Here is a 23,727-nt window from a genome sequence, read left to right as displayed (position 1 = left end):
TTTTTTTTAGAAAATTGAGAGCAAACAAGTTATTCAAACTTAACTGTGCTAATTTATAAACAGTGCTTAAGTAAAGGTGTTTTTTGTGGTTTGAAAAGACTGATCAGGCTTGAAGTCTCAACATTTCAAACAAATTGATAGACATTAAGAATGGGATGGTTCCTAGACAAACTCCACATTAAGAATGGGATGGTTCCTAGATAGATCACTTTATTCTACTTCTATGATCCTATAATTTCTTTTCCTTCCAATTGTTTTCATAGAAGGCAAAAACACACATACACGCAACAAAACCCCACCAGCTAACCCAAGGTAAATTTCTCTTCTAGTCCCCAGTATATATCACTAATTCTTATGAATAATAATCAAATAGTCTTCATATGGAAAGTCAGCCATTTGAGTACTTTTATTGACAAAGAAAGAATTACTCAATACACAATCAGAGCAGAGTATTTTCCTTAAAAATTAGGCACGGAATTGGTAACAACTATTTCTCTTTGTCCTGGACATCCTTCTAGTATCTAACCAAGGTCAACCTAAGGACAAGCTGTAGTTCTTACCTGAAAGTGGCCACAAAGTTCACCGTGGGCCAGCCCAGGACAAAGGACTTCAGAGCGTTCGTGTTGCCCTCCCCCACCTCGTCCACGCAGCTTGCTGTCCACATGTCAGTTAGCTTTATTTTATTTTTTATCTTAAGGTTGTTGTTATATCTAGTGAGATAAAAACCAAAACGGGCGCTCTTGTTATTTTGTTTCTTGAGCTTTATGGGAAGTTCTCTATTTGTTACGAGAGGGCAAAGAATGTCTTATTGTCCCTATCTCCTGTCCCTGGAACACCAGATTGCAATGCGGATGGTTATTTAGGCCTCTGAGACAATGGGCAAACTTAGCTCTCACGCCTGCATTAACGGGAGCAGATATCGGTAAACTGACTTCGTATATATGTTGAGTACTACATTTGGATCAAAACCCAACTTAAATTGATTTCTGTCATAAAAGTTAGTTTATTATCTGTAACTTGCTTACTTTCAAAATTATTTCAATGAATATACATAAAAATATGTTTTATAAAATGTTAAGTTCTTCAATCTTAGATACTGAAAACGAGTCTAGGATCAGAGAAATTTATATTACACTTTCAAATAGAATAGTTGTTAAGACTGTGGCTTTAGAAGCACAGATTGCCTTAAATTTTGCTTAAGTGTTTTTTTCCCCAATCATTTTCTAGTATATTCTTGCAAACACTGAAAAATTATAACCAAAAAAAAACCCCAGAACCTAAACTAGAAAAAAAAAAAACCCTAAACAAAAACAAAACAAAGTAGGGCTAACACAATTAGCATTCAGCTCTAGGGACCTAGAAAGTAAGCTACCTTAAATTGGTTGTGATTGCTTTTTGGCAATTCCTTCCTAATCTTCCACAGACCTTTGGTACTGAAATACAATGTATTTTGACCTAATTGACAGATTTAATACTCATGATGGGTCTGAGGCTTAAATAGTTAGAAGGCATTGAGAACTATGAAGAGAATGCCCAGGGCAATGGATTCCCTACCATTCATAATCATTTGAGTAAACAAAAGCTGCAGTGAAAGCAAAGATATAGCACATGGACAGGTTCCCCGCCCCCCCCCCCCCCCCCCCCCCCCCCCCCCCGGCCAGGCCCCTGTTCCTCTACTACAGAGGATATAAAGCTCAGTGAGATTTATACTATGAATAAGGACTTGGAAAGAGCAATGCACAAAGGGGACCAAGTCGCGTTGTTTCTACTCTTGCCTTTACTCCGAACCGTTGTTCACAATGAGTAAATATTTAAAAATATAAATGACATTGCGGCCTTCCCCGATTGAAACTGAAGATTAAACTGCAAACTTCCTAGTGGTTCCAAGCTTCTGAAGTGTCCCCCAGTGTTCTCTGCTTCCTGATGCATCCTTGCGGAGTTACCTTCTGCACTGTGCCCAGGTCTGTGTGGCCAATAGCACAGATCAGAAATGACAGTGTTATCCCTTTTGAGAGAGTTTTCACTATGAAGGAAGCAGGGTACCATGTTATGAGCTGTACTATGGAGAAGACCAAATGAAAGGAAGCCAGAAGCCAGTGAGGAACTGATGTGCTACCTTCCAAATGGTCATCTAGGCAAGCCTCACGGTCAGGAGGCTTGAGTCAGAGCCACCCACTTAAACAATCCTGATTCCCAACTCAAATGCATGCGAGATGCTGATAGTTTCAAACTACTGTTTTGGAGAAATTTGTCATTTAGCTCATCCTCTCAAAGTCTTTAATGGCTACTTGCTTTTCATCCTTTAATAATTCTTTACCCTAACTATGTACATAACACACACCCTTATCTTTTACTTCCTACTTCAGCATCTAAGTTTTGTTCCTAGTATTGGTCACTATGTACAACTCTTCATATAAACACAAAGATACAAGCTGCCACATCACTTCCCATAAGGATGTAGGCTTTAGAGGAGCAGAGATTACACCATCACATTCTTCAGCACCCCCTCCTATGTTTACTGAGGTCATGGCACAAATGGGACCCTAAACTAACACTTTAATAAACAACTTAAAAAATCCAAGCACCTCTTTTAATAGCTACAGGGGCTGGAGAATTGTCTCAGTGGTTAAGAGCACTGGTTACTCTTTGAGAGGACCCAGCTTCAACTCCCAGCACCCACACATTGGCTCACAACCGTCGATAACCCCAGTTCCAGGGGGTCTGATGCTCTCTTCTGGCTTTCATGGGCACTCCATGCATGTGGCAAAATATGCATGTACATGCCGGGCGGTGGTGGCGCACGCCTTTAATCCCAGCACTCGGGAGGCAGAGCCAGGCGGATCTCTGTGAGTTCGAGGCCAGCCTGGGCTACCAAATGAGTTCCAGGAAAGGCGCAAAACTACACAGAGAAACCCTGTCTCGAAAAACCAAAAAAAAAAAAATATGCATGTACATACAAACATGAATAAAGGTTTAAAAAAAGACACTAGTCATTTAATACAGGCCAGACATTCTTATAGTAAACACCCAGTGGAGAATGTGGTCTTTGTTAGAGGAATTTCAACTTTCTAATGATTACTCACAGTATATACAAGTTACTTACTTGATTTTGGCTGCAATAAACAGATCATTGAATAGGAAAAGATGCCTCTCCTGCCTCTGCAGGCCTCTTTTAAGTTCCACTGGCCCATCAATCAGCAGAGTCCTACTGGAGCACATGAATGACGACAGAAATGCACACGTGTCAATGCTAGCAGAATGACTGTCTCTGAAACAGACCACATGCAACAAATCAGTCAATCAATGCTCAACCACGAGACAAAGGTTTCTATAGTCATGACTGACAGTTGTTTATGAAGCATGGAACTCAAAGGGTTTTTTTTATTAAGATTTTTTTCATTCATTTTATACACCAATCAAAGATCCCCCTCTTCCCACCCACAAGAAGGGAAGGCCTTCCATGGGGAGGCACATCCAGTAGAGGCAAGTCCAAGCCCTTCCCCCTGCCTCAAGCCTGCATGAGGTGTCCCATCATAGGTAGTGGGCTCCAAAAAGCCCACTCATGCACCAGAGATGGATTCTGATCCTACTGCCAGGGGGCTCCCAAGCAGATCAAGCTACACAATTGTCCTGTCCATGAGGGCCTAGTCCAGTCCCATGTAGGCTCCACAGCCATTGATCCAACTTTCATGAGTTCTCTCTAGTTTGGTTTGGTTGTCTCTGCATGTTTCTCCATCATGATCCTGATGCACTTGCTCATAGAATCCCTCTTCTCTCTCTTTGCCTGGACTCCTGGAGCTCTGCATCTGCTTCCATCAGTCATTGAAGAAAAGCTCAGTGATGACAGTTAGGGTATTCACTGGTCTGATCTCTGGGGCAAGCCAGTTCAGTTCAGGCACCCTCTCCACTATTGCTAGTAGTCCAAGGTGGGATCATCCTGGGGGATTCCTGGCAACTTCCCTAGCACTGATTTTCTCTCTATCCCCATGATATCTATCATGGTATCTCTTTCATTGCTTTCCCCTTCCTTCCCTGTTCTAGCTCAACCATCCCATTCCCTTATGTTCTCATCCCCTATTCCCTACTTTCCATTTCCCTCCCCTCATCCCCAGTTTACTCACAGAGATCTCATCTATTTCCCCTTCCCAGGGTGATCTACGCATCCCTCTTTGGGTCTCCCTGTTAGTTAGCTTCTCTGGGGTTGTGGATTGCTGCCTGATTATCTTTTGCTTTATATCTATTATCCACTTATGAGTGGGTACATACTATGTTTGTCCTTCTGAGTCTGCGTTACCTCACTCAGGATGATATTTGTTTTTTTAAAGCAATGGCTCAGTGTCCTCACTGGTTTCACTGATGATTCTGTACACAGCAGTTTCCTTAGAACTTCATTATGAAAATATCTTAAAATTGAAATAACTTTATAATAAATACATGTACAATCTGACCCAGACATTAGCATTAACCTTTGTCCCATTGGCTCATCATATCCCTTATAGAACTGTCTATGGGTTCACTAATTAATTCCTTTTTGGAATTTCAGCATTAATTGCATTGGAGCATGTGTATCATTAACTAGAGCCCAATATTTACTTAGGAGTTGTCTCATAATTAAAACTTATACAATAATGAAATGCACAAGACCAAATGTACAGTGCATATACATTAAGTTTTGACAAATGCATGTGATTATTTAGTCTTTTATTGTATAGAAATGGGAGGGGTAAGACCATTGCCCTATTTTTAACTCTTTTTTTTTCTATTTTTAACTCTTAATATAGCCTGAATAGGATCTACCAGCTATAATTAATAGATCTCTAAAGTGATCTAACAATTAAGTACTATAAACTAATAATAATAAAAATGAACCTGCTGAGACTCATGCAATAACATACCAATTTAAATAGTTTATGAAGCTATTTCTGAATGGCAAAAAAAACTTTAAGACCTAATTGTTACTAAAACCAGTTAACTTCCCTGAAACCTGACCATAGTACTATTTCCTAATATTTGTGACTTGGGCTTATGCTAAAAAACAGTTAACTTTTAGATCAAGTTTTGGAGACAGTTGCTTCATGTAAATCACACCACAAAGGAGTGACTGGAGAGGTTGCTCAGGAAGGAAAGGACTTGGGGTGCAAGTGTGAGCTCCTGAGTTTGAATCTCCAGAAGAAGACTGAGTGTGGTACAACAAATCTGTGATATCAGTGCTTCCACGGAGAGATGGGGGCAGAGACAGGAGACTCCCCAATGCTGGCTGGCCCATTAGCCTCGTGATGCTCTGCAGAGGCACACAACAAAGACCCTGGCTCAGGGAAGAAAGGCCTGACACCTGAAGTGTCCTCTGACCTCCACACAGTGCTGTCCCCTCTGTTCACTGCCCACCCACACCCCCAACACAAAGTCCAATAAACAGACAAAACTGCAGAACTCTTCTGGGAAATATATATGTTCATAAGTGATAATCCAGTCCCTCCTGAACTTCCCTGTTACTGGAATACATGGTCTAAATATGATCCATACAACCTCAAGTCCTGGTACACTAGTACAAAATTACTTTTCAGTAGTTACTGAATACAATCTACTTCTCAAAATTTTTCCCTGCCTCACAGCCCATTCCAAATGTCATCTACCATGAAAACTTTTTCTTAAACCGGTCTTTGCTGGTCAGCTCTCCCTTGGCTTTTATTCAGTTCTCTATATCTTCAATATTCTCATTCAACATTTATTGTGAGTACCATATGATACATGGAACAGTGTTAAAGTCTGCTTTGCTGGGTACCTGCCGTGTTCAGTCACGGAAGACAGATCTGGTCCCTGACATCTAGAAGTCAGCAATCCCATAGAGGAATCAACCAGTACACAATGAGAAGCCAGTGCTGTGAGATATACATGGGGTACTGAGGCCCAGCAAAGCTATGGCCTTTATCTGAGACTGGATGAGTTAGGAAGGTTTCTTGGAGGACCCAAAGTCTTAAAGGATGTATGTGCAGACAGATCAATAAAAGGGTACTCTAAGAAAAGGAAGTGTGTCAATCGAGACCATGTATTCTAGTAACAGGGAAGTTCAGGAGGGACTGGATACAAGAGTGGGGAAGGATATTTTCCCATTTTATAAGAGTCTTATTTAGACTTTACCCCAAACACCACAGCCTTTTAGGCCATGTTTGTAGTATAAGGAAGAAAATGGAGCAGGGCAACTTAGGGAGAGGGAAACCATCAGGAAGCTGTCACAGTAACTTAAGAAATGTTGTACATTCAACAATGAAGAAAGAAAAAGATGGAAAAAACACATTGAGAATTATTAAAAATATACACTATTTAAACTGTGATTAGATGTGGGGATAGAATGAAAATAAAATGGACAAGAATGTAAGCCTTATTGTCCAGTCTTTATTTGCTCAACCTCTTTCTTTTACGCCTTGCTGGACATTGAACCTATGGTCTTTCTTGTGCATGCTAGGCAAGTGCTCTACCACTGAACCACGCTCTCCTGCCATGTCTTCACTCTTTGAGGCTGTGTCTCACTAAATTCTCCACAATGGCCTTGAACTTGCCCTGACTCAACAATCATTTTGTTTGGACCACAAGGAGGTATTAAAAACATTAAATTTTGCACACACAGTTTGCCCCTTTCCTTCTCTACTACCTATGCGGTTTATAATACTTCTGCCCCGACCAAGTACTTAAACCAGTGAATTTTGCTTAAGTATTGCTGTTTTAAAACCTCACCCAATTTTGAGTTCTGTTAAAATTATAGCAAAATACACATAAAATTTTTCCACATTTGTGTATATGTGTGTGCATGTACAATGTGTGTAGAGTGTGTGCATGGGAACTAGAAGTTAAACTCAGGCATACCTCAGGAGATGTCCACTTGTAGTTGTTGTTTTGAGACAGGGTCTCACTGAGAACTGGGTCACCATATCTGGGAGCCCCATCTATCAGTCTGTGTGGCCAACAAGTTCCAGGAATCTCCTATCTATACCTCCCCAATGCTGGGACTACCAGCCTTTTACATTGGTGCTGAGGATCAAACTCAGGTCCTCCTGTCTGTGTGGCAAAGCATTTTACTGAGCTCATTCTGTAGCCCTTGCATTTTGATAATTTAAAAATGTAAGATTCATTAGTATTTATAATAAGCACAATGTGCAACCATTATCACTATCTAGTTCTTAAATATTTATATCACCCCTACAGGAAAGCCTGTAGGTCTTAAGCATTGACTCATCAGTCCTGCTCCTCCATGGATCTGCCTACTTGCATATATCCTACCATACTGTATATGTTCTTTTCTGTCTCCTTTCTTTAGGCCAGCATAACATTTCAAGGTTCATACTGGAACTTGTCAAAGTGTTTTTTATGCTATGTTACACAGTATGGATATACTTTAAAAATCATTTTCTGAGGGACACTTCGGCTGTTTGAAACTTTTAACTATTTTGACTGACGCTGCCATGAAAACATCCGTTTTCAATGCAGAATATACTGAAGACTAGAAACACTGGCTCATATGGTAATTCTATATTTAACTTACTGAAGAACACTAGACTTCATTCACCACAGTAGCTGTCCCACTGTGCACCCCCACCAGTGATGGATGATGGCCCCTCTTTTGCTTCCTCTTACTGTTTTAAGGGCATGCTAATGAAAAAATACATTCTATAGATCAGGGCCTCATAACCACTTCTGCAGTCTGTAATGGACCCTTAACTGGATTATACTTTCTTGCTGATTCCTTTCTTCAATCTGCATTTAATATTTCTATCAAACTGAAGCTTCTAAATGCACAGTGTAAGTGAGCTTAGAATGTAAACTATCTAATAATTAAGCTCAACTTGGTTATAACATGCCAGCTTACAACTCTCTATATTGTCTTCAAGTGGCATCCCTGCTGAGCCATTCAGAATAAATTAGGCTAGATATAATTTGAAACAAAAGAACATAGCCATTGAAACGAGGCTACAAAATCACTAGTGATAGCTATATATATATATCATTCAGCAATAAAAACCTGTTTATGGACTATTCGTGATCATCTTGAACATTTCAACAATAAAACAAAACCTGAAAATCTAGTCTAAAGCAATTATGTCTTACTGATGGGTAAACAAGCAGGTGATGATGCCTCTCAGTACACATCATTGTAATAAAAATCACATTCAAATTACTAAAAAATTTCTTAACTGATTATACTATGAAGTAGTAGTATGCTGAATTTATCACCAAATTACGTAGACAAAATAATAAACAGAGCATGAATTTTTCCTTAGATTACGAGAACAAAGCCCAGTGATGAACTCAGTCAGGATAAGAGCTTGAAAGGACAGATGAAACAATGTGTAAACAGAATGAGCAGAGCCTTTAAGATCAAGAAATATACAAAGGAACACTTTAATTAGCAAAATACTGATTAGAGTAGGTAATATCTATGATCTATCATAATCATCCATATATCATATATTGAATACAGTAATATGATATGAATATTCAAAAATGAAGGAGCACAAAAAGGTAAAATGAATAGCAAGATGGAAGGAGGAAATGAAAGAAAGATGGACACCAATAAACAGTCACACTAGTTAGAGTCAGACCCTTCCCCCACCACAGAGATTATTTCCAAAGAATAAAATACATAATTTCTTCACAGCCTTGACACAGTGCTTCAACAACAGTGACTAGGAAGTTGCCGAGTTCAAGGGACTGATGTTATTGAGAAAGAAGCTTTTGTGGTTGGTGCCTCTAAAGACGTAAATAAACCATAAGTTATACACAACAACACAGCCTGCTTAACAGAAGAAACATGAATTACAGAACTTCAAGTGAGATGGTAACTTTGTGAAAGGATGATGAAAAGCACATAAGCCTCAATGGAGGACTAGAGAAAAATGCCCAACTGATTCTGTCCCTTTTATGTGGCCTGTTGACTATAAAATACTATCTCTTCTTATTATGAACTAAGTAAGATTAATTTGAGTCATCTTGGATCAGAGAATGCCTAACACATTCAAACTACTTAAGCATTTATGTATGTACTGATTGCAGTATGATGGGGCCACATGTAAGAATGTTTACTGATTCAACAATGGGCCAGGTCACCAACATATTGACTAGATTCTCCAATATTTGAGTGGATTGGTTCAGATAACAACAATATAATGGCTCACAGAAAAGAACAAAATAACCATGATTCATTCAAAGTCATTCTGCCTGAACTTACAGATTTCCTAAAGTTAAAAATGCTACCCTAATTTCTTTAATTTTTCTTTCGAGGCAAGCTTGCTATATTGTATTGCTCAGGCTGATCTTGAACTCCTGGGCTCAAGTGATCTTGCCTCAGTCTCCCAAGTTGTTAGGTCTACAGGCATGTGCCTTTATGTCCCACTACAACATTCTAATTAAGATGAAGAAATACAAATGACAAAGTCTTCAATGCAGTACACTACTGGCAGTGACTTCAGGTATCTATGATGTCCAGCTCATTTGTGGAAAAATGTCAAGATTTAGTTAAAATGTAAATAAGTTGATTCAATTAGCTGGATGATAGTGGAAGAATGAGGTTGGTAGGAAGCTTTAACTACTTTTCTGCCCAAATCAACCACAGCACTTTTCAGAATAAGGAGTGTCTTAGTCAGGGTTTCTCTTGTTGCAATGAAACACTGTGACCAAAAAAACAAGTTGAAATACCTTATAGCTGATCTTATGGAGGCATTTTCTCAACTGAGGTCCCTTCCTTTCAGATGACTCCAGTTTGTGTGTCAAGCTGACATAGTAAGATTAGGCAGCACAAGGAGAAACCACATAACGAAAACTGTTGTCTTCATGGTTTGCTTTATAGTTTTAGTTACCTGACCCAAAACTGTTAAATCAGAAATTCTAGAAACAAATAGTTCCTGAGTGTAAACTACATGTCATCTTGAGTAGTGTGTTAAAAATGGACTCTGCCCACCTTGTCTTATCTGTTATGTGAATTATCTTTTCCTCTTGTGTATCCTCACGATGTATCTTTAGATATACTATATCACAATGCCTATGTCATTCATTGTACCACACAGATACAGTATCATTTCACAAGGTCACAAGATGTGTAAAGGCAGCACAAAGGTATTTTGAAAGACTGCATTCACATAACTTTTGTTATAATGCATTGTAATGATTTTATTAGCTATTGTTAACATCTTGTTATACCTAATTTATGAATTAAACTTTACCATAAATGCATCTGTTTGGTGTATTGTATGGTAGTAGCTTGCAAAAGGAAGGGAAGCTTGCAAAGGCAGCAAGAAATCGTTCCATTTTGGAGATATATAGTTGGAGCTTGAGAAGATTTGATGATAAATCAAGATGTTTGCATCAGCAGCTCAGTGGAGGTAGATTTAAGGAATCTGGTTTTTCACATGTTAAATTAGTTATCAGAATGGGTATTTTAAAGCTACAGAAATATATTGGTTCATATAGAAGTGAGGAGAGAAGGAGAGAAGGCTTGAGTATTTGAGCTTTGGGGTTCACTAACTTAAAATTCAGGAAAGGGAGGCAATGTTAACAAAGTAATCAGAAGTGAAACCAAGAATGGAGGAGACTAGGGAATCCCTGGCTGATGATAATTTAACTACTAGACCAAGTACTATGGCCGTCTCTAATGACCTTGAAAAAAATGATTCTGATGGGCCTATATGAACCAATTACTCCAATTGATATCACCAAATTCTCATTCATTGACGATTTTACAAGGTCACTTTACAATTTTGGGGAAAATATTTAAAAAGTTATCAAATAAAATTAGAAACATACAACAGAAGTTTCTAAGTCTAGGGGGTGTCCTAATAAAACGTTTTCAGCTATCATTTAATAGAATTATTTACAACGTTTATACCCATGCAACTCCACCACCCTATACTGATGTGCATATGGACAGTACTAATTGCACTAAATGAATTACTATAAAAAAGGAAGAAGTTGCAGAGATCGCTCATTGATTGAGAGCATTAATTCCTCTTGCTGGAGGCCAGAGATTGGTTCCCAGTAACCATACTGGGAGACTCATAACTGCCTATAATTCTAGCTCCAGTGGATCTGTCGCCACTGACATCAGTGGGTATTTTACTTCTATGCACACACCCACACATAGACATACACATATACGCATACTTTAAAAGAATAAAAATCTTTTTTTTTTTTTTAAAGAAAGAGGAAGACATAAAGGTGGGAAGGGGATGTGGGTGGAGTGATCTGGTAGTAGTTGGAGGAATTGGGGAAGGATGTGATCTAAAGACATTGGATTCATGTATGAAATTATTCTGGAATAATGAAAAGTTAAAAAAAATCATATAATAAAGCCAATTTGTTTTTATCCTATGAGTGCACAGTTGGCTCAACATTTTCAAAACATGTAATATACAGTATTAATAAAGACATAAATCACATGGTCATCTCTATAGATGCATAAAGTGTACTTAAAAAGTTCAACATTCCTTCATGATAAAAGTTATGAAAAACTATGAATAAATAGAATATATCTCAACATAATAAAAGCTAAATGGGAGAAAACTGAAACCATTTTTCTTCAAATCTCAAATTAAGTTAAGGATCCCTCCTCATTTGATTCTTATTCAATATATATATATATATATATATATATATATATATATATATATATATATATAGTGCCTGATGTCTTACATAGAACAATGAGAAAACAGAAAGATATAAAAAGAATACAAATTGCAGATGACACGGTTATTTTCTTAAGAGACCCATGGCCTTTACTATAGAAGTTTTGGATGAGGTAAATCTTTTCAGTAAAGTTATAGGATACCAAAATTCATATATAAGAGCAAACCTGCTAAGAACAAAATATAGTCCATTCATAATAAACCTAACCAAGGAGATGAAAGACCTCCATAAGAAAAACTTCAATGTGCTAAAAAATGAAAGAGAAGAAGATGGAAAAACCTTCCATAGTCCAGGGTTAATACTGTGCATATTGGCCATGCTAACAAAAGTAATATACAGACTCAGTGCAATGTACATCAAAATTCCAATGACATTTATAGCAGAACTAGAAAAAAACATTATCAAATTTGTATGAAAACACAAAAGACTGTAGAAATATTATTCGGAAAGAACACAGATATGGGTGCTGGGAACCAAACTCAGGTCTTCTGCAACAGTCATAGCACTCCTAACCACTCAGCCAGAACTATCACATTATTTAACTTCAAAATATAGTACGCAGCCATAGTGACAAGGTCAGCATGGCACAGGCACAAATACCTGAAGACATGACATCATAGCATATCCTACAGGCTGGAATTTTAAATGGCCCCTTTACCTTCTCCAAACTTAACATACTTCATTACGTCTTTACTATTTCACTTCACTGTCACCTGAACAGTAAATAAAACAGTACTCTAAAACGGCCAGGCATTGTTGACTATCATCGATCTGTATTGAAATTCCTATATTTAGACATGAAAAGCATATAACATTAAAACATATAATCCACATGGTAAGAAAGGGAAGCATCAGAAAGTCATTCTGAACATCTATGTGGTAAAGTGGGAAGACAAAGGGTGAGCAGAGGAAAGCATGAGGTCACACACTTCACAGAGGAATCAGCAATGATTTCAGACCTTAAGTAATGACTTGTTTTCTTATTTTCAATTATGCTTATGGGTGTCTTTGTGTGGGTGACAGTGCCCTGGGAAGGGAGGCATCAGATGGATACCTAGGAGCTGCAGTTACAGGCAGTTGTGAGCCACCTAATGTGGTCTCTGGAAACCAAACTCAGGTCCTCTGATCAGCAAGAAGCACTCTTAACCACTCAGTCATTTTCCCAGCCTCCAGATTTCACACTACTTGAGAATTATGTTTGACAATCAGTCATGAGGAATCATCATATTAAAATCATCATTCTCAAAATGATCTTCCTTATGTTTAAATTATCAAAAGTTTAACCACAGTGACCACACAATGTTAAGTAATAGGTGATTTAGTTTCTATTATACTCAACTTTAAAAAAATGTTAATAATAAGAGAATAGTAGAATTCTGTAATGATGACTGATACATATTAAAGTGTGAAAAGCTAGGTTAAAAACTTGTGAAAAGCATAGGTTCAAAGCTAGGCAAAGTAAAAATTGACAGTTCAACTGGTAATTTTTCAAAGTGATTCATTACAGAGATGACAGCATTCCCCAACACAGCAGAAAAGCACACGTTGCACCTATGTCAGCAGAAATGAGCAAACACACTTGTGGGTCTTATTTATTTCCAGGCTCTGAAAATGTTAATACAATGCCATCAGATGCTTTTTTCTCTGACTGTGTAGCTCACAATGCTAAAGCAGTGCCCCCCCAATACACACAGAATGGGGGATGGAAATTAAAATCTAGGATCATATATAAAAGAAAACATGTAGTCTTTGAGTTAGGTTTATTTTGATTAATGATTTCCAGCTGCACCTATTTTCCTGCTATTGTCATGATTTCACTTTTCTTTGCAACTGAATAAAATTCCACTGTGCAGCACATGTGTAGCACATTTGCCCAATTCATGCCTCTGCTGAATGGACACCTAGCCTGGTTCCATTCTTAGCTATTTCCAAAAGCATAGCAACAAACATGGATGTGCAAGTATCTTTTTGGTAGGACTCTGGGTATATATGCAGAAGCGGTAGAGATGGATTGCATGGTATGGTGGTTTGAATGAGAATACCACCAAGACTCTCACCAGCTATCGCCCTCCTACTCCCTCACTCTCTATCCCTCCCTCCCTCTCTCTCTGCCTCATAGTTGTGTCTTAAAATATGACCTCTCAGCTATTGCTCCAGCATCATGCCTGCCTGCTGCCATGTTCCCTACAGTGACGGTCATGGACTCTAACCCTCTAAAACTGTAAGCCCCAAATAAACTCCTTTTCCAATAAGTTGCCTTGGTTATAGTGTCAGATCATAGCAACAGAAAAGTAACTAAGATTCTATGGTCATTATATTTTTTAGTTTTTGTTTTAGAAGCTCATGCTTATTTTCCATAGTGGCTGAATCAGTTCAAATTCCTACCAGAAGTGAATTATGTGTTCCCTGGAAATAAAATTTAATTGTAGTCTACCAGTCAATGATTAGATGTGAAATCTGAACTGAATAGGATTGGGAAAACTATATATGTGCAGTATAACTGGGTTAGATATTTTTGGATTAGAACATTAATGTAGGCTCCATGAAGCCATTGAGGGGTTTGTGTTTGTGTTTTTGTCTATATTCACAATGTTCCCAGAAGTAACAGATCATAGGAAACACACACACACAGTAAATGTTTGCTAAATAAATTACAATGATGAATGTTTATGTTCTTATAGTCTCATAAAACACACTCCCCGCCCCCTGCCCCCATGTGTGTGTGTGTGTGTGTGTGTGTGTGTGTGTGTGTGTGTGTGTGTGTGTGTGTGTGATCCTTGTCTCCTATGAAGCAGGCAGATATCATCAAAGATAGTGGCCACGGATGATGCATTTCTGAGAATGGGTGAGAGTGCTTATATCTGACATCTCTTCTGTTGGTGTCTTGTACAAACAGAGTTCTTTGGGACTGGCAACCATGACTGATAAAAGAGATGTTCCCCCATTATTCAAATGTATTCACTCTCCAATCGACCTGTTTTAACTTCTTCTATCAGATAACACTTTCTTATATCCTACTACACTTTCACTCTTTGTCATTCACACCTCCCCTACTGGAATGTAAAATCCACGAAAGCAGAAATCTTACAGTTATATACCCAAACATCTGAAAAAGCACCAGGTATATAATTGTCACTAAAATCTTTGTTAAGTAAATGAACAACTGCTAGGCATTGTTTTAGAGGACGAATGGGTCAAATAAAAATGTCCTTCTAGCACTTGTAGTATATGAAGGCACAGAATACAATATAGATTATACAGACCTAATCCAAAAATCTGAAATCCAAAATATTCTCTGTCTCTCTCTCTCTCTCTGTCTGTCTGTCTGTCTCTCTCTTTTGGTTTTTCGAGACAGGGTTTCTCCGTAGTTTTTGGTGTCTGTCCTGGATCTCGCTCTGTAGACCAGGCTTGCCTCGAACTCACAGAGATCTGCCTGGCTCTGCCTCCCAAGTGCTGGGATTAAAGGCATGTACCACCGCTGCCCAGCTCCAAAATATTCTTGTATCTAAAATATTCTTGTATTTTTGAGTTCCAAAGTGATATCAAAATGGGAAATTTCAGGCTGACCTCTTATGACAGACAGCAGTAGAGTTCAGGAGTACTAAAGCCATTATCCACTTGTCTTCAGGCTGATATATACAAGGTGTATATGAAATATAAATGAATTTCATATTTAGAATTGTGGTCCATCCTCAAACATCTGATTATTTCAAAGTTTCAACTCTATAATTTTTATAATCTGAAAAACCTAAATAGTTTTGTTTTCAAGAATTTCGGACAGAAAAAACTCAACCTGCATTAGGAAAAAGAAATTTGAGGACAATACATATAGAAAGTTTCCTTTTGTTTCTATTTTTTTCAAAGATTTTAGTATGCCAGTGTAACTCTGTATCTCATTTCCTGGGCCAATCCACCTGGCCAAGACTTAGTTACTCCCAGGGAAGGCTTCATCTAAGTAATGACTTAGGACAGTGGCCGTCAATTTTTTATCTGCATCAGAACCAGAGAGAGAGCTTGTTAAAACACCAAGTATTTACTGTTCTGGATAGTTTTGATTCAGAATGGGGCAGGGCCCTACCACAGTACTGGGCTGCCAGGTGATGCTGATGATGTTCCTAATGATGAGACCACTCTCTGGATGATCACTACTCCATATTGTTGTTCATAGAGTACAGTACTTCCCAGTTACTGAGAAGTCAGAAGAGAGCAGCACTACCACGACTTAGAGACAGACCATAATAACAACAAAAGTACAAGCACATCAAGTCAAGGACTAAAAGGAAGGATGAAGTGCTCTTTGGTCAGCTTTTCAAAGGGTCTCCAGGCTCAATCTGAGGATGGGTGGAAAGTGCTAGCAGGTCAGCCTTTTCTTCATGCTGTTCTCATTAGATCTCAGTGGTGGGGAGCCCACTTATCAAGCCCACCTGCATTAGCCTTTCATGAGCTCTACACAAAGATGGGGTGGGGCTGTTATTTCCAGGAGTGCAATCTTTCAGGACAAACATCCTGACCTCCCCCCAGTTCTTGGAACTCTAAGAGTTTACCCACATTTTCAGTGACCTAGAAAACAAAAAACTATTGCTATTTACTATCTGAATGTCTTGTGCTTGATCACACTGGTCTCTTTGCCATCTACTCTCTTATGTCTACATATGACATAAAAGCATTCAGTCTCTCACCCTTAGATTCCTCCTTCATAAAATGAAAGGGTTGTGAAGAAATCTTAAATAAATACTTAGAAAATCTTTCCAGTTAAAAAGATAGATATCAATACCCTTGTGTTCCTGGGCTCTTTGCACACTAGGCAGAAAGTTTGATGTTCTTTTCTATGACCACAACTGTCTTAGGGTCACTATTGCTGTGATGAAAAACCATAACCAAAAGCAAGTTGGGGAGGAAAGGGTTTATTTGGCTTATACTTCCACACCATAGTCCATCACTGAAGAAAGTCAGGACAGGAACTCAAACAGGGAAGGAACCTAGAGGCAGGAGCTGATGCAGAAGCCATGGAGAGGTGCTGCTTACTGGCTTGCTTCCCATGGCTTGCACAGCCTGCTTTCTTATAGAACTCAGGACCACTAGACCAAGGATGGCCCCTCTCATAACGGGCTGGATGCTTTTCCATTGATCACTAAGAAAATGACCTGCAGACTTGCTTATAGTCTGATCTTATGGAGGCATTTTCTCAATTGAGATTCCTTCCTCTCAGATGACTCTAGGTTGTGTCGAGTTGACATAAAACTATCCAGCACAACATATATTAATAGTGTGGGATTTGAGTTAGAATTTAAATCCTGACTCTGTCATTTACTAAGTTGTGCACTTTAATCTTTAAATTGAGTCTAATGCTTTCTTTAACAGATTAGGATAACTAAAGTGCATTTATTGTCTACTGAGGTTAAAATAAAGAAATGTACTTATAGAACTGGGCACATAACAAAGGCACAGGAAGTTGAGTTAGTGACATTGAAAATCATGTGCAATTCAAACTCTTGCCCCATTAACATGAAACTTGGTACACTTTGTAATATCAACTTGGCGATTGATAATTACAAAGGAGGAAAAAAAACTTTAATAAAACATATGAAGTCCCCTTGGCCAGGTGAGACAACCTGAAATTAATGTGAGCCCTGAAATGATACAATGTAAAATTATACTATATCATCCACAGAACAGTTTTTATACTGGAGATTCTCAACGCCACACTTTTGATGTGCAGGTCACAAGTGTGCATAGTTTCAACACAGATATGTCAGGGCATTCCACTATAAAGTCACCCCATCCTCTCAGTGTTTGCTGGACCTCAAGAAACAGAGCTGACTTTCATATTAGGAAAAAGAAATTTGCTTTCCTGTCTTCATCTATTTTTCTTTTAATAAAAAGCAGATAATTCCTAAGTCCAAAAAGAATTCGTGTATTTCAGTGACCAGGTGCACAAACATAACCCTAAACTCATTTTTTTATATAATTAATGAAAAACACATGTTTATCCAAGACATAAGGAGGAAAACACTGGGACAAAAATCAGCAGTACAACAGGAAATTCATGTTCAGAATTTAACTGAAAATACCCTTTAAAGACAATGAATGGAGAATTAGTGAATTTTACTTCTTAGAGTCATTTGATATGAAAATGTGACCTGAAGACAGGATACTTGCACACCTGCTCTTGAAAATGTTTCAAACCTCTTATTACTGGGACAGTGTGATATTGGCATGAGTAATCCTGAGTACAGAAGGGGGCATGTCCTGGACACAGCAAATGACCTTGTGACCAAGACAGAAGGAAACTGAATAGGGAAAGGGTACTTTCTTAAAAAGTGTGGTGGAAGTAACTGGATTACCATATATAATAGATTAAAATATTGACCCTCATTTCATATGATACATAAAAATGATCCAAAGTGGACCATAGTCCTAACTGTAAACTTTTCTAAAATAATGCACAAGAAATGCAGAAAGAAATGACATAGCATAAAGGTGTAAAAAGAAACAAGCAGTAAACAGGACTTCATTAAAATTTAAAATCTGGCTCTTTGAAGGATGTTGTCACAAGTGAAAAAAATAACCAGCTCTACACTTGTAGAAAAAATTCACAAAGCACATGCCAAGCAAAAGACTGGCATATGAGCATTGTATCATTGGTAGTGACTGTTCACATCTCAATGAGGTCTTAAGATATGGCTGGCATGAGTGGGAAACTGAGTTTATGGTATTTCAGTTCATTATATTGTTAGTAGTAGCTATTTTACCGGATGGTACAGATTTGGAACATAAAAATAACACTTAAAACTCAGCAATAATCCAAACAATTCAATGAAAACCAAAATCAAGATATGCAACCAGCATTCTACCAAGGATGATACAGATATTAAATAAGCTGATGAAAGAATGCTCAACACCATTAATAACCAGAGAAATAAAAACTAAGAGATAAAATGATGTAACACACAGGACTGCTTGATATTAAAAAGGTTGACCATCCCCAGTGCTGCGTGTTGACAATGACAAGGACCATGCTGACACCTGGCTATTGGGGACATAAAATGGCACAGCCACTATGCTTATTTGTTCTTTTATTCAAGTGTGTGTGTGTGTGTGTGTGTGTGTGTGTGTGTGTGTGTGTGTGTGTGCGTGCGTGTGCCCACGCACATGTGTATCCTTAGGAATATGTTCACGCCATGGGAAGCAAGTGGAGGTCAGAGGACAACTTTCTGGAGTCAGTTCTCTCTTTCCACCACGTGGGTTCTAGGGATCGAACCCATGTCATCAGCCTTGGTGGCAAGTGCCTTTACCCACCAAGCCATTTTGCAGGCCCAAGCACATCCACTTTGGAAAATAAATTGACAGTTTCTTTTCTTTTTTTCTTTTTTTGATTTTTCGAGACAGGGTTTCTCTGTGTAGCTTTGCACCTTTCCTGGATCTCGCTCTGTAGCCCAGGCTGGCCTCGAGCAACTTTAATTGGTACACACTAGAAATACCTCTAATTGTCTACCAGCAAGTTAAAAAGGCATAAGTGGGCTCCAGAAGGCTCATGCACCAGGGATAGATCCTGATCCCACTGCCAGGTGCTCCTCAAACAGACCATGCTACACAACTGTCTCAAGTATGCAGAGGGTCTAGTCCAGTCCCATGCAGGTTCCACAGCTGGTCGGTCTAAAGTTCGTGATTTCCTATGAGCTGGGTTCAGTTGTCTCTGTAGATTTTCCCATCACGATCCAGATGCCTTGATGCAGCGGGGAGGGGTTTTGTCCTGCCTCAACTGAATGTACCAGGCTTTGCTGACTCCCCATGGGAGGCCTTACCATTTTAGAGGAGGGGATGGGAGTGGGTCAGGGGAGAGGCTGGGGGTGAGTGGGAGGAGGGATGAGAGGGAAATATGTGGTTGGTATGTAAAATGAATAAAAACATTTTTAATTTAAAAAAATAAAAAAACTGATCTTGACACACACAAAAAAGTCATAAGTGATGGCAAACTCTGACTCCAATATTGTTCAGCAGTAAAAAGTAGTACAGTATTTTTATCAAAATCTCAAAAATAGAAACAAAACTCTGTGACATCACACCGATCCCTGACTGTCTAAGTGTGCGTGGAGGAATCATGAAGACGGGTACAAAGGCACACACCCAACCTTTGGAGGTCATGTTCATTATCTGACTGTGGTGTTGGCTTCATGTTTGTGTAGCAAATTAAAATTCATCACATTGCAGGTATGTGTGCTTGATTACACACAGCTACTTAAATCATAAGAAAAACAAAAATAAAGCAACGAAGCCCAAAGAACCCAGCAGAGAAGAGTAGCAAAGCTAAAGCTTGGTTCTTAGAAAACATAAATCAAGAGCACTGGAGATTATCCATACGAGGAATGAAAAGGGCATAGCTGCAGTTCTTGCACATTCTAGAAACATTAAGGCATATTTTGCTTCAAAAACAAAATATTATGATTAAATTGGTGACAAGGGTGAAACAGACATATCCCTTGAAAGGCACAAATTACCAAAACCAACTCAGGAAAAGAACAGAATGCTTAAATAATTCTGCATATTAACTATTCAAGAAATTAGCATAATAATTCAAGATGTTTCCAGACAAGAAAACACAACCCTTAAATAACATCACTGATAAATCCTACTGAACGTTTTTTGGAAGAAACAGTAGTGTTTCCCTACACTCTCAGTTAGAAAGAGGAGGTGGCTTCTTTCCTTTGGGGTCTCCCCACAGCACTGATACTGTGTGGCTTTCCTCGCCTGCCTCCAAACCAAGCGGTCAGAGTCTGATGGCAATTGAGAGTGGAGGTCAGTCTTTATAACCTCATTTTGGTGGCAACACTACTTTCTGCTAAAATGCACTGGTTACACAGTTCAATTCGGATGCAATCAAGAAATCAGACAAGCCTGTGACCACCTGGAGGCAGAAGTCACGTGGGTGGTGGCACTGTAGGAACTGGCTGACAAAAGCAGACCAGAGATCCCACAGACATAAATGCTCAACCTTTTCTTGAAAGGGATTACTACTTATTTCTCACTAGTACGACATATACTCAGATATTTCAAGAGGTGGCCAAAAGCATTAAAGGACAGAAGTTAAATAAAAACAATTTTATACATGTAGATGAAACATGTTTTCATGGAATTTAAAAACTAAGTTAAAAAAGGGTTACCTATAAAATGAGAGAGATGCAAGAACCACACAAGCCATTTCTAGTCTGTATGCCTGTATGTCAATGAGTTACTGAGAGAGAGATGGTGTGTACACATGTGTGCACATGTCCACATGCATGTATGTGGAGGTCAGAGGTGGATGCTGGCTATCTTTCTCAGATGTTCTTCGCCTACCTTACTTCATGAGATAAGGCCCCTCACGGAACCCAGAGCTAGCCCACTCAGCTAGCAGGCCAGCAAGCCCCAGGGACCCTTTTTGTCTCCACCTCCCCAGAGCTGGGATTCCAAGTATATGGTGCTGAACATGGCTTGCAAGGTAGGCCCTTTACCACTGGGCTACCTCCCCAGCCAATCATTTGGATTTGTACAACTTTAATGAGGTAAGGTCACATACATGTGCCTGTTACCACAGTGCTGCAGGGAGCAGGGGTGTATGGAAGAGATAGGTAGGTCACTGGGGCTTGTGGCTATCAGATCAGTTCCAGTTCCAGTGAGAGACCCTGCCTGTCTCAAGGGAATAAGGTTGAGAGCAATAGGGCTGGATACTCTGTGTCCTCTTCAGAGCTCTGCTTGCACGCACAGGTGGGTGCACCCATATACACGTGCATACATCATGCACACACATATGAGAGTGAGTGAGTGAGAGAGAGTTTGAGACAGAGTCTCACTATGCATACAGCCTTTACTGCTCTAGAGCACACTATGCAGACCAGGCTGGCCTCAACTCATAGAGACGTTCCTGTCTCTGCCTCTTGAGTGCTGAGATCAAAGGTGCACACCGCTACATTTGGCAACACAGAGAAACTTCCAGTCCTTCTATATAATTGATAAGGAGAAGCTCCAAGGCACAGCAAGAACAGGTAATGCTACCAAGGTTAAGAGAGGCATGGCATCAGAATCTATGAGCTGTGTCTTCTTACAGTAGGAATGATGAACAGGAAAACCAATGGCATTGGCCCCTAACACAGAGGCCTGTTGGGAGCCAACAGTTTCTAAGGCTTTCTGAGAGGCCTTGATGAAAGGACAGAGGGAATGCTAGTTCTGTGTCCTTTCCTAGGAGCAGACTTGGCAAGATCTGGTCTGGAACTGGGGCCAAGGCCTTGAAGGGTTAAGATTTCAGGTCCTAGGAACCCCTGCTTTCTCCCCTGAAGGGCTATGGCTATGAGTTCTAAGGCAGCTGTGCCTGAGAACCTGTGTTCTCTTTGCCTACATTGTCTTTCTGCTGACCTTGGCCCTTATATACCAGTAGAAATGGTATATAAGATGCTGTACTTCCTAATAAACTGGCTTGGCATTAGCTGATGGTTTATGTAAGATCTCCTGGTCCCAGCATTCTGACTTCTTTATTTTCTTATCCCTGGTCCTCCCACTTGACACCTTGCTGTTTGGGACCCTTATTCATGTGGGTTCTGGTGAGAGGACATAATAAATAGACAAGCATTAATTCAACTTATATTTTATTATTCAAGAACTGTCCTTCCTTCCAGGGTTCTTTCTAGTACTGTCCATTCTACACTGTCTATGGACAGTCATGGGCTCCTACTCAGCTAGGCAAGAAAGGAATTATGTATTTAATCCAACTAATGTTTATGCACTAAACATACAGATTTTGAAGAGTAGAAAACATGGTCCTGTCACTCAGTCAAATTGGAAAGACAAGATCTACATTCATATCACTCAGATACTAAGGCACTCGGTGGCTGGGGAGTGAACAGGTTTATATACATATTGAGATACTATATATATATATATATATATATATATATATATACACACACACATATATAGTATTTAGCAAAAGCTTATGTTGCAACTATAATATGTAAAATGTATTATAATAGCTATTTTAATAGGTTTTCTCATTTTACAGATAAGGAAAGTAAAGCCCAATGAGGAGGAATAGCTTGCCAAAGTTCTCACAGACCATAAGAGTCAGAGCTCAAGCCCACAAAAGTAGCCCAAGAGTTCACCTATTTTAAATCTGTAATGTAAAGCCTCTCAATAGTGGCAACTACTTTTTTTCCCTTGCTTCCTTCTGTTTTGTTCATAGCTGTCAAGGAAAACCAATCATAAAATGCCAAGAGTACTGGGGAGAACTTTAGCTTTCGGCTTTACAAGGTAGAGAAGCGTGTCATCTAACACAGCAAGGGCACGCTAGGACAGACTGCCGCCCTCGTGGACAGGACAAGGAGGAGTAACTCAACATCCACCAGGGAGGCAGTGAGCTGCTGGTGCCCAAAGGGATACCTAAAACCGAGTCATAACTGCAATGAACAAATTAAGTCAAGCTGGGATGAAGGAACCACGAGCATGTGCCATTCTATGAGAACAAAAATAAACAAGTTCAACCTGTCAAAGCCAGCTACAACATGGAAGGCTTAATAAAAGCTTCTAAGGACCCCCCAGATTATGCCACAAGAAACAGCACACTGCACCAGGAACAGATACATCTGATCATTTCTGAAGAACAGAAAGTGTTAGCTGGGGAGACTCATTCCAACAGCAAGACGGAATAAAGAGGAGGAAGTGAGTTCACAGCTCTCCGTTTCCCCACTGTGGACACAACCTGACTGGCCAGTGTCTTTCGAAATACCCCTCTTGGCCTTAACCTTTATTTCTTTCCATCTACCACACTTGTGTTTGGCTTCTTGTTTCCACAGTTTTTTTTTTTTTTTTTTTTTTTTTTTTAGGTGAACACCTGTGGCTATGCACGTTCTTTCTGGAACTTTCCTGGCTGTATACCAGAAGTTCTGATAGGTTGTGCTATCGTTTTCATTTGCTTTCAGAAGTTTTAAAATTTCCTCCAAGATTTCTTCAATGACTCATTCTTTGCTCAAAAGTACACTGTTTAGTCTGTTTAGTCTCCAAAGATTTGTGCAATTTTTGTGGTTT

General features: G+C 39.2%; 1 protein-coding gene across 1 annotated transcript in view; it reads right to left on the bottom strand.

Annotated features, from left to right (window-relative positions):
- The window catches only part of Arhgap20 (Rho GTPase activating protein 20), an 86,871-nt gene that overhangs the window by 35,532 nt on the left and 27,612 nt on the right, over positions 1-23,727 (bottom strand). Inside the window, 2 exon segments of the mRNA XM_052760293.1 lie at positions 561-710; positions 3,104-3,268. Coding sequence (XP_052616253.1) covers positions 561-710; positions 3,104-3,268 — 315 coding nt within the window.

The sequence above is a fragment of the Peromyscus californicus genome, unplaced genomic scaffold (assembly GCF_007827085.1).
Source record: "Peromyscus californicus insignis strain IS unplaced genomic scaffold, ASM782708v3 Scaffold_11__1_contigs__length_118956290, whole genome shotgun sequence".
In the NCBI taxonomy this organism is placed as follows: Eukaryota; Metazoa; Chordata; class Mammalia; order Rodentia; family Cricetidae; genus Peromyscus; species Peromyscus californicus.
This window is presented reverse-complemented; position numbering and strand designations above follow the sequence as displayed.